Source organism: Cygnus olor, chromosome 1 (assembly GCF_009769625.2).
Source record: "Cygnus olor isolate bCygOlo1 chromosome 1, bCygOlo1.pri.v2, whole genome shotgun sequence".
Lineage (NCBI taxonomy): Eukaryota > Metazoa > Chordata > Aves > Anseriformes > Anatidae > Cygnus > Cygnus olor.
The window spans coordinates 109,164,257-109,177,947 of record NC_049169.1 but is presented as its reverse complement, the minus strand read 5'-3'; the positions used below and the strand labels follow the sequence as shown (position 1 = coordinate 109,177,947).

Sequence of the window (13,691 nt, the reverse complement as noted above, 5' to 3'; positions counted from 1 at the left end):
AGATAGTTTGTACTTACAGTGACAGAGTCCCCTCTGTCAACTTAATACCTCTTAAGAGTCCCCAGGCTCAAGAGAGTGGCCAGATTCATGAGACAACTGCACAGTTCAAATGCTTTGAAATTAACTTGGAAGACAGTAAGTAGCACTTCCCCTTCTGTTATACCTACAGGAGAGAGACAGACTTGCAGAGCTTTGCGAAGATACTTACAAAATACGAGAGTCATTCAAATCAAGCTACAGCCTTTATAACACTGTTTTTTATAGAATGGTATATTTCTTCATGCAATGTCTGTTAATTGTTGCAATATTGTATTTAGGGAGCCAAAATAGCAGAGTTGCAAACTATCTGACGGCTCCACCTCTTCCAGTACTCTTGAAACGTTAACTAGTTGGTTCAGAAGGAACTTTTACTCCACTTTCCCTGCCAACATTTTTGTTTTATGCCTTCATTTACTGCCTTTAAAACACTCTGAAATTCAATATGATTTATTTACAAAGGGAAAAACAGCAACGATCACCTAAACTTAGACTTAGGAGACTACTACTGCAATTTGGACAGATAATTCATTTGGCAAAACTATGGGTGGTTTGTTGTATTTGTAGCATGTGTGTGAAGTAGGTCTTTGGAAACAAAACTCATCAACATAAGGGATTTTGTCTCTTGTCCTTTAGAGTTCAACATTGAGGTATGCTTAAGATTGCTTGTATATGTTGTTTAGAGCAATACCTATTCATCATAATAATTGCATTTATTATTTGCAGGTAGCCTTATGAACATGTTCTGGGAGCTAGTTTATGGGGGCCTGTTGGTGGGAATAGCAAAAAATAAGAGAGCAGCACATGAGAATATAGTCCATATTTCTGGTGCATGTGTGTCTTCCATGAATGGGCTGAAGCTGGCTTTAAGAGTAAGGCCTAGATTGCGCTTGCATGCCCAGTGCCAAATCAGGTGCCATCAATCTGCAGATAAAAGACAGAAATAAATTTCACTGGGAAAAAGAAGGCTCCAAAGCCTTTTATCCCCAATTAAAATGACCAAGAAAATGCCTTTTCAATTGTGGAAAACATTATCAGTGTCTCTGAGATTTAGCACCTTTATTCACACCCTTACCTCCTACTGTTCTGTATGTTTCAGGCATCAAGCCATGGTAACTGGGGGTCATGGGGACCTTGGGGACAGTGCTCCCGTACCTGTGGTGGAGGCGTTCAGTTTGCGTATCGTCACTGCAACAATCCAGCTCCTAGAAACAATGGCCGGTACTGCACTGGCAAGAGGGCCATCTATCGCTCCTGCAATGTTGCACCCTGCCCAGCAAATGGTATGTTACATACTTGCTCCAGCCTCTGTTTTCATAGATAGTAAATATTGAACATCTACTGAGAAAGGAAACAACAAAGATCTATTGTACTTTCTCTAAAATGTGCTTACCAAGGCAAGACATTCATCATTCATACAATATGGTAATTCTTCCCCCGTCCCTACACTGACCACAGACAGAAAGGACATTGAAATGAAAAGAAATTTGTCCTGGAAAAATGAACCATCATGCTAGCTTTAGTCCTTCATAGCATGGGAAGATTGCTAAGAAAAGTTAAAAAGAGGTGAAGTGTTATAACTTCAAAAATTAAGTTAAAAAGAAATTGGAATAATAGGTGTGAGTGCATAATGATTTTTACAGCATGGTCTGCAATAATCACTAATGATTTGAATAATTCTACAGCTAAATCTTTTCGACAAGAACAGTGTGAAGCAAGGAATGGCTATCAGTCTGATGCAAAGGGTGTCAAAACTTTTGTTGAATGGGTACCCAAGTATGCTGGAGTGCTTCCTGGAGATGTTTGTAAGCTCACCTGCCGAGCCAAAGGAACTGGCTATTATGTGGTATTTTCTCAAAAGGTAATGGCATCTCCAATCATGACTTCATGTTCAAGCTGAGAAGTGTCCTGTATCTTAGAAATCTTTCCCTACAACAAGGGAAAATAAGTTAGTCATATGATTCGAAGTTTTAAATGTGTGATTAGATATAATGGTTTGATCCAGAGGTTATACAGTAAGACCAAAATTGACCTCTGAAATTAGTCAAGTATTTTCACATTTCAGTATGCATGTTCATAAAAATACGGGTCTGATAGTGGATTCTGCACTTTTCATTAGTGGGTAAAGGGGTTTCTGCCTGCAGACTCATCCGTGTGTCTGGTGGCTTTTGTAGGAGACAGAGTGCCATGAGTAAAAGAATAAATTTTACCCTGAGTTATGTTAAGGGAGTCTAGAGTAACTCATACAAAGCCAATTAATATAAACTATTTAGCCAATTATTATAGATGTGACTTGTGGTCAGTTTGTTATCTCAGATGCAATTTGAACTAAAACGTCTCCTACACTTATACTCTAAATGTTATGAGGATATATGCATTAATAAGGTGAACTGAAATGCTCAAGTGAGAGGCTATCTACAAGTACTGATATTGTTATTACTAATAAACTGTAAGCTCATCATTAAAGTCAGGGTCACTTTAGTGTTTTATGCTAGAGTCATCTGTCACTGCTTTCAGCCCCTGCCTAAACTTCATCTGCTTTAGTGCTGTGAATGTTAGAGAAACTCAGTCTGGGCTGCCAGGATAGGAACTCTGTTCTATATGGGTCACGTAAATAAGTAACTTTTTTCCCAGTCAGATTCACAAAATTTATTTTTGAGATTCACAATTTTTTTTTCCTGTGGTAATTTTTAACTAACAGGCATTTGATTACCTAGGTAACTGATGGTACTGAATGTCGACCGTACAGTAATTCGGTCTGCGTCCGGGGAAAATGCATCCGAACTGGTTGTGATGGCATCATCGGTTCAAAGCTCCAGTATGATAAGTGCGGGGTGTGTGGAGGAGACAATTCCAGCTGCACAAAGGTCATGGGAACCTTTACCAAAAAGAGGTATTGATCTTGAGTATTAGTAAATATTTCAAAAATACTTGCTGTGCAAATAGTATCTCTACTTGTCTGTGCCTCCCTCCCTCCCTTCCTCCCTCCCTCCCTTCCTTCCTTCCTTCCTTCCTCTGAATTCAATTTACTTTCATATGAAGATTAAACAAAAATGTGCATTGCCTGTGCTTTATTGCACTTTTCAGATGTTTACAGCTGGCCTCTTAACAATACCCTGAAACTTACAAATAATCACCTGTCAAAACACTGTGCCCACTTCATTTCTGACGTAAAGTACCAGTGATACAGGTGAGCACCCAGTAATAGGAAGTCTGCCTAGACTAAGGCATAGAATCTTATGTTATTTGCCAGTTTTGCTGTGGCAGATGGCTTGTGGTTTGTAGAGGAGAGAGAGAAGGGAAGAGAGAGATGCGTCAGACGGTTGTTGGTCAGAATAATCTGTGTGTATCTGAAACTCTGCATTTCCCAGGTGATGCTGCATTAGGAAGTTCCTATGGAAATGTGTTTGATCTCATCTAACTTTGAACAACACTAAGGATGTCCCACCTGATTAAGCGGCAGACTCCTTGTTAGTGGAGAGAAGCGGCAGATAGCATTAGAGCACAGCTGTAAAAGTCATCCTTGGCAGCTGAGAGGGATTACACCCTAAAAATACCTTTTCACACCACTCAGTATACATGGAGCTTAGACGACTAGATGAGATGTCAGAAGTGGCATTTTCTACATCCCTTAGTGTTCACTAGGATCATATTGATCTCCAGATGTACTTTTTTTAAGTTAAAATATTTATAGCAGTTATCTGTAAGACATTTTTCTGTCAGAATTCAGCTTTTAACTACAATACATCTTAATATGAACAAAACAAAAGCAACATCCCCATGGTTTTTCCTAACCATATTGAGAGCAGCAGCAAGCTTTTTACAGATTACCAATGTCAAATAAGTCTGCCTTCTGTCTGAATTCTTGTTTCCCTCCGCCTTCCATACTTAAGGTTCATAAAAGGATGAGGATTTTTTTACTATCATTTGTATAGATGCCAAGGTTTTAGAGGACCGCTGTAGTGACCTACTCTTAGAAACTTTTAGCTGAACATTTATACTCAGCATCTTGCAACGGAATTAGTGTACCAGCTTTTAAAATTTACAGAAACTTTATTTTGCTTAGTATCTTCCAAATTCTTACATAGCATATGGAACGCTACTAGAAGTTGAAATCTGACTCCTGAAATGACCTTTTATTTCTATACATTTCAATATACTGATTAATAGCAGTCAAAAATATCTTTAAGAGTGTTTTTTTTTCTAAAAATAAACATAACCAATCTTCTTCTCAGTAAACCAATGATTACTCACCTAGGGATGACAAAACACCTCTTCCAAAAAGAATGACTTTCCATCTAATATAGTACTTATATAAACCAGATCTGTTCTAATCTGTAAATATTGAAATGTCTGAGATGTCTAAATGAAGAAGACAGTGCAAGATATACTTCATGTGCTTTAGCAATGATCCTTGTGGTGCATACCAGGCTCCAGCAAAGATGCTAAAGGGACTCCATGAATTTTAGTGAAGTCAGATTTGTAGTGTAGATATACTTGGAATCAGTGAGATTCTACTGTAATTATTCCTATGAAGGTACCATCTTATTCCAAAAATCATGACTTTAACTGAAATGAGACCAGTCAGAGAATAAAATATTAATTCAACCTCAGTGCATTTAAAGAGCTGTTCCATATAGAAAGTAATAAATAATTGAATGGTTCGAACTTGATTTTGATTGAATTTGGGGTGTCAAGAATTTATTTTTTACTGGGAATATTGTTTGAGATGACTCCTTTATGCAAGTAATTGACTTCAAAAAAAGAAAAAACAAAAACTTCATTAAAATAGTGAAATCTTAATTGTGTGCAAACTGTTTTTGTATATGAAAGGGGAGTGGCTCTAGTAAAATTATCTTTCTCCACTGAAAAATAGCAGCTCCCTCTTTGCTATCCACTATAAACCAAACTGTAGCAACCTGTATTTTAAATGTACAGGGAAATTATTAAATGTATAAGAGGAAACTAGTATTTTCCATTGTAGACAATTGCCATAACAACATTTGTTATGTTATGTACTTTTTTCCCTTAAAGCAATCAAAACACAATCTTCTAGAAAACTCTTTCTTAAGAACTTATTTTAAAAGGCTGTAAAGTTAAATAGTCAGAAGTTGGGAAATAGGAGAATTAAAGATGCACGTGCTTCTGTTTGCACATGAAATATTGAAGAAAATGTTGCATTCTCTAGCATTTCTTTTAATTATTGAACAAATGATTTTGTAACTTTAATAACATGTTTTAACAGAGCTCTTTTGGCAACTGTTAAGTAAAAATATTTGTGCAGTGCTATGGAGCAGAGTCACCCAGCCTGTTTTTTGCACCATATTCCTTCATGTTTATAGAGGTGCTAAATCAAGAGACTTTTAGTAGTTGTCCTGTAACTGCTTGAAATAGCATGGGAATAGCACTAGTGTTTAATCTGCAGTCTCTGCAGTCTTTACTTTTGCAACCAAAAATTTGCAAAGGTAGTAGTCTATTCTTTAAACAATTCCAAGGGACCCCGTTCACTTTTATACATTTTAAGTATATTTTCTCATTCCCTTTCCTCTAGATGTTTCAGCACTAACCTTTTTAGATATGAGGTACTTGCAGAATAGTTTTATCACAAAATTAGAAATGAAAATAAATGTTTCCAAAGTCCAGCTGGTAGCTTACAGCTTTGTGCGGTGTTCAGACTTTTCTCTGTTTATCCGTATGGTTAAAACAAATAATATACTTGAGATAGTAGAAGTTTTAGCACACTTGCAGGTTTTGAATGCTTGTCACTTTTGGTAGAAAAGTTAAATATCTTCTTCTAAGTCAGCATTAAAACATTTCATAAGTAGAAGCTAAGAGAACTTTGTGGTACAAATTAAACATTTGAGTGTACCTTGTGTTAGACACTTAACAATTAATCTTCAGCTTTATGAATTTCAAAGTAAACAAATTTTTTCTCAGTGATCAAGATTATTATTAAATGTTCCCAAGGTACCTCTATCCAGCTGTTACTCTGCTCATGCTTCCCTTAATCATCATTATAGCAAAGACAGCAAGAAACAGCTGTAACCAATGCATATCTCATTATCTTTCGTTGGCAGGCAGAACGTGCATCGTATTTTATATCTCCCACCCTTTGTTGAAATATATAAGCTATCTGTTATTCTTCATTCTTTTTGTATCTGACTCATGTAAAATTATTACTAATGCTAAAGATTAAGCAATTTGAAGTAAGTGCAGTAGAAATTTCTTCAAGAACATTAAGAACAGTACACAAGACAAATAATGAAACCTGGTTAAACTAATCTTAGATGTGCCGCTAGCCAGACGGATTCAAGTAAAGATGCATCGTACCAGTGACTTCATTAGACTTAAGGTTTACTTCACACCAGCTACTGAATACTTTCTTTTTTCTTTTTTTCCCCCTCATTCAGTAAGGGCTACACAGATATAGTGAAAATCCCAGAAGGGGCAACTCACATCAAAGTTCGGCAATTCAAGGCTAAGGACCAGAGCAGGTTTACTGCCTACCTGGCCCTGAAAAAGAAAAACGGTGAGTATCTTGTCAATGGAAAATATATGATCTCCACTTCAGAAACAATCATTGACATCAATGGGACTGTCATGAACTATAGTGGCTGGAGTCACAAAGATGATTTCTTGCATACGATGGGACACTCCGCGACAAAAGAGGTTCTTATTGTGCAGATACTTGCGACTGACCCAACTCAACCCGTGGATGTCCGTTATAGTTTCTTCGTGCCAAAGAAGCAAGGGCAAATGACTAACTCTGTCACCAGCAGTGGCAGCAACAGCAAAGTAACTCCACAGCTCATGCAACCCCGGTGGGTTACGGGGCCGTGGCTTTCTTGTTCTCGAACATGTGACACAGGATGGCACACCAGGACTGTCCAGTGCAAAGACGGGCATGGAAAACTAGCTAAAGGATGTCTTCTCTCTCAGAGACCATCAGCATTTAAACAGTGCTTGTTGAAAAAGTGTTAACCTGTGGTTGTGATCTTCTTTAAAAGAGGTTTGATGAAGCCATTGTTGACATACTGGTATTAGGTCTGCCCAGACAGAGAGAAGCAAAGGCTTCAATGTACTTACATATAGTCTCAAATTATGGGCAGAATCTGCCTATTTGGACCAAATGAAGATGTGCACTGCTTTAAAAAATAGTAGGGTGATCTTAATATGCCAAAAACCTAAGCATTAAAGTTGTTATAAGCCCTCTGCGTCTGCAAAAATATAAAATAAAATAATAAAAAAGAAGAAAAACTAGTGAATGGAGGATCCTGGGATATTTGAAGGTTACAGAATCATCTCCCCCTTTTTCACCTACCTCTAATACAGTATGTCCTTAGAAAATGTCACATGTACCCATGATACCACAGTAGCTTATTTTATGCTGTTTTGTAAATATATTTGATTTGGTATGTCACTTTATATCACTTGGTTCTATTAAAAAAACATCAAAAGACAAACTATATAAGCAAAGTGATTGACCAAAGTATATCTGCAGCCCTGTGGACTTGGTCGAGTCTTCAGAAATGGCTGCAGATGTTTTACTGGAAAATGAAGAGCTTGCTGCTGGTTTTAAAAAGTAATACCTTTTGGTTTTGACAAAAGGAAATGCATTTTTGTTCCAGGAATTTCCTGACAGCAGATCATAATTCTGACAAATACTGTGTTTCCACCAAGAAATTCTCAAAAGGAGCATTGCAGCAGTTCACAGACCAGGGATCCCCACAAGTACATTGCTCAAATACCAGCACCATCAGCAGCTCCTTACTATGTGTATGTCAGATAGCAGGAGGTTTTGGCTGCTAGAAAGAATGTGTGTACCTTTGACTTGGTAAACCTTCCATTAGCTCCAGCTGTGTCACAGCACAGGGTCCTTCTTGTCGATGAACAATAGCTGCTAGTTCCTTCTTTCCATAAAACAAAGGCATACTGTATTTTGTAGAAACTAGTTAGAGAACCAAAAATTACAGGTAAGGTAAACAAGTGTTTTCTAACTCAGATATTCTGAGGCTGTATACAACTGCTTTCTCTGTTATTTTCTCTATGGCTTCCACCTTGAATCTAACAATGTGTAATGTACCTACATCTTTTGAAGAGGCTATAAAGGTCAAAAAACACAGCAAGCAGTTAATATTTTATCACTGTTTTGTCCATCATGTCTAACTCTGGTATTCATCTTACCAGCAAAAGTTTGTAACTATTTGTCTTTTTGTTTGTTGATTTTTTTTGTTTTTATTTTTTTTTAAGCTGTAGAAGTTATTCATATTTTGTATATCTACCACATTTGGGAGGAAGAGGGGTCATTAGAAAGTCAAACCACATCAGGATGTGGAGGACTTACCCAATATCAATAAGACTGTTTCCACAGTACGGGCAGTAGCTAGTAATAATTTTCTTTGGCAGCAGCTTCTGAATCCCATTATTGTCTGGTGGAAGTTGTGTGACCGAGGAAGGGTATTTCAACATATGCAGGTTAACAGGTGGAGGCTTGACACCAACCCTGTTAGAATTGCTTCCTTTTTATCATCAGGTTTTGAATAAAGCTCTAGAATAACAGGTACCAAAAGAAATGGTCATGATCTGCTAATGAAAATAGAAGCCCATCTGTCTTTTATTTTTCAATTCATCCACCCAGGAGAATGTGAAACTGTAGGAGCATTTTCAGACACAGCTGTGAGTCAGTGGTACTTGAGCACTGAACTTCCCTAGACTCTTCTAGGAAAAATCCCAGTCATGAAATCAGTAAAAAAACATGTTGGTTTGTGTAGCGAGAAGGTCAGATCTCACTCCAGGCGGACATAAACATGTTTTTGCAACTGTGGTGTGTTTGTGTGAATTCTAGAAAGCATGTGATGATTTAAAACAGCATAGAGTTGCTACATCTACCAGTATGAAACTGGAGAAATATCTGTTTTTGTACTCTATTACAAGTAAACAGGAATAGAGTTAGGGCCTCATCCTCCCTAAAACTGAATTACAAAGGAATGTTACTAGTCATCGTCAGCTTTCAAGAATGGTGTGACCTAATAGAAAGAAGTAGTCCTATAAAAAAACATGGGTCTTGAGGAAAATTCCCCTGTTAATAACTGATGTCATTCTAATAACTTAGATCAAGGCTCTGAATATTTGCAAACTTCTGGAAAGTTAAGATTTTTGCCTCCTCTACCTATTACCATGTTTGAAATGTCTTATTTTCATTTAAAGTAATCTGATTTTTATACTTATATATATAAACACATGTTCCAGAACCTCTCACGAAAGTTCATAATAAGTAGAAACCATCAGGAGAGGAAAAATAAGGAGATTTAATGTGCATAGACTTAATATTTTGTCTTGGCATACAGCTGCTTTATTAAGTGGCATTTATTTTTCCTGTGTTTTATCAGAATAGAGAGAGAATGTACAAGTATTTGTGTTTGCATCATAGTAATAATTTATTATATAGTGAATGAAATGAGTAAAGCTTTTGGATGCTACTCAGATTCCAGAAGAATAATACCATAAGCTGGTATAAATTTAAAGCTTTCTTAGATCAAGACTATCTTTTTCATAGAAAGATTATTTATAAAAATTAAATAAATATGGGAACTAAAGAAAGCAAATATACGTGCAAAAGAAGTTTCCTTTATATGGTGAGAGGGCAAAGGGGACAGACAAAGGAAACAATCCTAAAAATGCAAGATGAACTAGACCAGGCTGCTCTATTTAACACTTGCTTTTTAGCTGATCTTTGTAATCAGACTCCAATTCCCAACCTTGCTTTTTTCAGTCATAGCTATTTCATGTAACTGATGAATGAAAAATTGATGCAAGGTATGTGACTTTGTCATTTCAACTTGTGTTCCAAACTAAATTCTTTGTTGGTCACACTGTTACGTCATTGCTTATATTACTACAACGTCATGCCAAACAAGATTCATAAAATGCTTCCACTGGATAGAGACACTGTCTAAGAAGCCCAGAGTATTACTCTGTGCATGGAAATAAACAATAGTCAGTGTTGAACTCACTGCAGGCTTTTGGGGACACATCTCCACAATGCCTTAGGTGGAGTTGGTCCCCTTAGAATCTGTGTTGTTTAGAGCATCTGCTTTTCAAATATGACAGCCTCATTAGGAAAAAGCCTATCATCTATGGTTTGTCTGTATACCTGAAATTCAATTTAGCTGCCCTCCTGTGGAAACAGTTTTATCACAAGGGAGAGAGGGAATAATCTTGTGGATTAATCACAATTGTTTAAAAAAAAAAAAAAAGAAAAAAAAAAGCAACACAGCACTGAAAAAAATAAAATAATTTATTGTTTTTACAACTGGTATGTGAACGGATGTAATGAATTTATTTATTCTTATTTAACAAAAATACCAATTGTGCAAATTCTATATTTAAAATGTTTACTATCGTCTCTGTCTCTCTCTTTCTTGCTCTCTCTAATTTATGCTTCAAATTTCTGTTGAAAGTACACCTTGTGAGTTTACATAATGTATGGCACTGGTTATTTTTTGTTTGTTTTTATTTAGAAAGCTTTCTTCATGAAACAGGAGTATATGTGTATACGTGTGTGCACACTGTATAGATGTATATTCTTTTTTCTGCTACTACCTTTCTTAGACAAGTTGTAGATTTCTAAGTTTGTGACACCTCATGCTCAAACGCTCAAAGGAGCTTTGTTACACTTCAGCTCTAAAATCTCTCAACTAGCAAGTCATAGAGGTCTGTGGATCACTAAAAAAAAAAAAAAAAAAAAAAAAAAAAAAAAAAGATACAGGCTCCTAAAGCGATCAGACAACAGACTCCATAAAAGTGCATGCAATTCTTGTTACGCACCTCGGTAATTTACCACTGAAGGTGGTAGGAGTCTTACCATTTGCACCAGTGGGAGCAAGCTCAGGCTTGTAGTGAATTGGAGTCCTCCATATGTGAATGAGGTTTCTCTGAGTTTTCAGGGTGGCAAGCGAGTATTCTCTCATGCAGCTTCTTCTATTTAAGGGAAAACTCTGCAGAGAAATTCTTTTGTGTGCCGCTCTGAAAATATAGCTGAAATTATGTGTGATTTGGTTTATGAAGACTGAACCGTTAAAAATGCTACCTTTTCAGTCTTTTCACTATTTATATACTTGCATACGTATTTATCTGTAGCTATAAAAAGTTAAAAGCACAATTTGGGAGGCTTTGCAATGTTTTGCTTCATTGTACTCCAGCTCTTCACACCACGTCAGGCAAAGTTAGACACTAAAATCCAGCCAAGCATGCATTCCAAGTATTTCCTTGAAAATAATGGTATCTGCTTACTTCCACTTTTCATCCAGTCCAAATTCTGCTGAACTCAAGGAAACTTGCACTGGACTCATTGTGAGGTAAAAAATGCAATATAGATAAACCCATAAAATCAATTTATTTAACAATACAAATTATTTCTGTAACCACTTCACTGTAAGGACAGTACTACAGACAGCAATCTATTTCAAATGACCAAAAAGTATCTTTCTCATCAGTGCCCAGATTCACACAAGTTAAATTCCAGCTCAGCCTCTGTGCCCACTGTTTGCTGCCGTCAAGGCACTACCCAAGACCCTGAGCCAGCCACAAGGCTTTAGATAAAATTACGAGAACCAATGGGTAATGGCCTCCCTTAAGACCCACTCCAAAATGCCAGGAAATGACAGTAAGCCTCAACTTTGATAATCTTTAGGGCAGGCCTTAAATAGGATTCGTAAGGATGAAACATTAATAACGGTGGGTTTTCAGCAAAACGTTTAGGTGACTGTTTTTTCTCGTGTTCATGAATGCTGTGCTGTTCTTTGTCACTGAGGAAGATGGAGCCTACGGCAAGAGCCAAAATTAGATTCTCCGAGCATGGACTGCAATTTTCAGGGAAAAAAAAAAATAAGAAAAAAAAAAAAAGTTGCTGATTTTGAGGCGTTTGTTCCTTTTTTTAATTAACTGATTAGTTTTTATAGAGTTGTGAGAGTACATCATTGCATTCATACTTATAATTGGTAACATTTTCAAGACGGCTTTTTTGTTCTTTTGTTTTTTGTTTTACTCTGGGTACACTGAATGCTAGCTTGTATAGTAAAGGTAGTTCAACATTCTTGTTTCAAAAAACATTGCTAGTGCAGATGTTTATCATGTGTAGTGGTAATGACTCTTAACCTGAGACAACTTATCAGATACTCAGCTGGCATCACAATATGTAGCTCTGGAGTAGCTCTGCCAGTTTTCAGTGACAACATACAAACACTGAAAAGCCCCAAACACCTTGTTAATCTTCTAGGTAAATGTCTGCAAAACTTCTCTCCAGATACCCTGTACCAAACATCTTGATAGTGGCCAGCCACTCTGCATGGTACAGAGTTACAGATCAAAACCAAAACTCACAATGTTGTTTGCCCTGAAAGCTGTCTGCAGAGGTTCACAGTAGCTGTAAGGACACTAAAAACATTTCCACATATGTCAGCTAGAATCTTGCATAGTCTGTGTTGAAACGCATAGGTGGACACATAGAACTTAGCTATAGCTAAATGGAAATGTATATTTTTGTATGTGTGCTTGCATATACTTGTGTATGTATAAACATGTTCACATACGTATACACATGAACAAGTATTTGGGTCTCCATTAGTCCCATTCACAGGGCAAAATACGTAGGTATAACTAACACCAGTGCAACTAAATTCAGAGTAATTTTTTACATCATTTGGCTTTGCAGGAGCTGCTTCAGACATATACCACTTTAAGTGAAAACAGTTTCTCTTGTACTTTATAGGAACTGGTTTACACAATTTATCATATGAACTGTGAAGTTTTCTAATAGTTTTATCGTATGAAACTTACTCCTTGACAGTCAAGCTTATATGCATTGCTAAAATCTCATCAGATACGGGAAATAATACACTGTATTCAAGTAAATTGGAGACAGTGCGTACCCCTGTATAGCAATAGATATACTTAATTTCTATTGTGAGGTCATTGCCTAACATCAGATAAAATTAGAGAGGTATTCTAGGGAAGACTAACAGGAAAGCACAACCTTTATTTTTTCTTAGTTTATTTCATGTGCCTCTTTGTACACTCTATTGGTGTCAACATATTCTGGAAAGTGTCACTTTGTGCATTATAGATAACTTGACTGAAATACCGGTACCCTTTGAAAACTAAGATGTGTCACAAAACTTTTTTTCATTCTAATTTGTGTCTAATCAAAGAGAATTAACATTTTTAGAGCACTACTATGTCAGCCAGTTTACACCATAATTAATATGTTATGCAAAACAAATTCATTTGAACTGAATTGTACAAAGTCTACACTGTACTATGACACATTGAAGGCCAATATTTTGTTTTGTAAACTATTACATATGTATAATTTACCAGTTGTAATCTTAAAACATTTGATTCTGTGATTTCAGTAAAAGTAATAAATATAAACTGTATTATAGGTCCAGGTACTTGTTCCATATGGTATATTTGTGGGCTATTGTTTGCCATTTGTGACCCACTAAAATCAGGTAAGCTAAGAGAGACTGAGCTGATCACTAAATTAAGGCATATATATTCTATATGAAAATATTGCACTTGCGGAGTTCTGTGAAAGTGTTCTTTTGAGTCATGAAGTGTAACAGAAGAGTGCAGAAAACAGCATGCAGTACCTT

The 13,691-nt window shown here is 36.5% G+C and overlaps 1 protein-coding gene across 1 annotated transcript in view; it reads left to right on the top strand.

The window, feature by feature from the left end:
- ADAMTS5 (ADAM metallopeptidase with thrombospondin type 1 motif 5) overlaps positions 1-13,477 on the top strand; it is a 47,200-nt gene extending 33,723 nt beyond the window's left edge. The window contains exons 5-8 of the mRNA XM_040576455.1: positions 1,136-1,319; positions 1,722-1,897; positions 2,754-2,929; positions 6,447-13,477. Of these exons, the coding sequence (XP_040432389.1) occupies positions 1,136-1,319; positions 1,722-1,897; positions 2,754-2,929; positions 6,447-7,017 (1,107 nt within the window). The 3' untranslated portion in view covers positions 7,018-13,477. The remainder of the gene's footprint in view (positions 1-1,135; positions 1,320-1,721; positions 1,898-2,753; positions 2,930-6,446) is intronic.
- Positions 13,478-13,691: the final 214 nt, after the last annotated feature.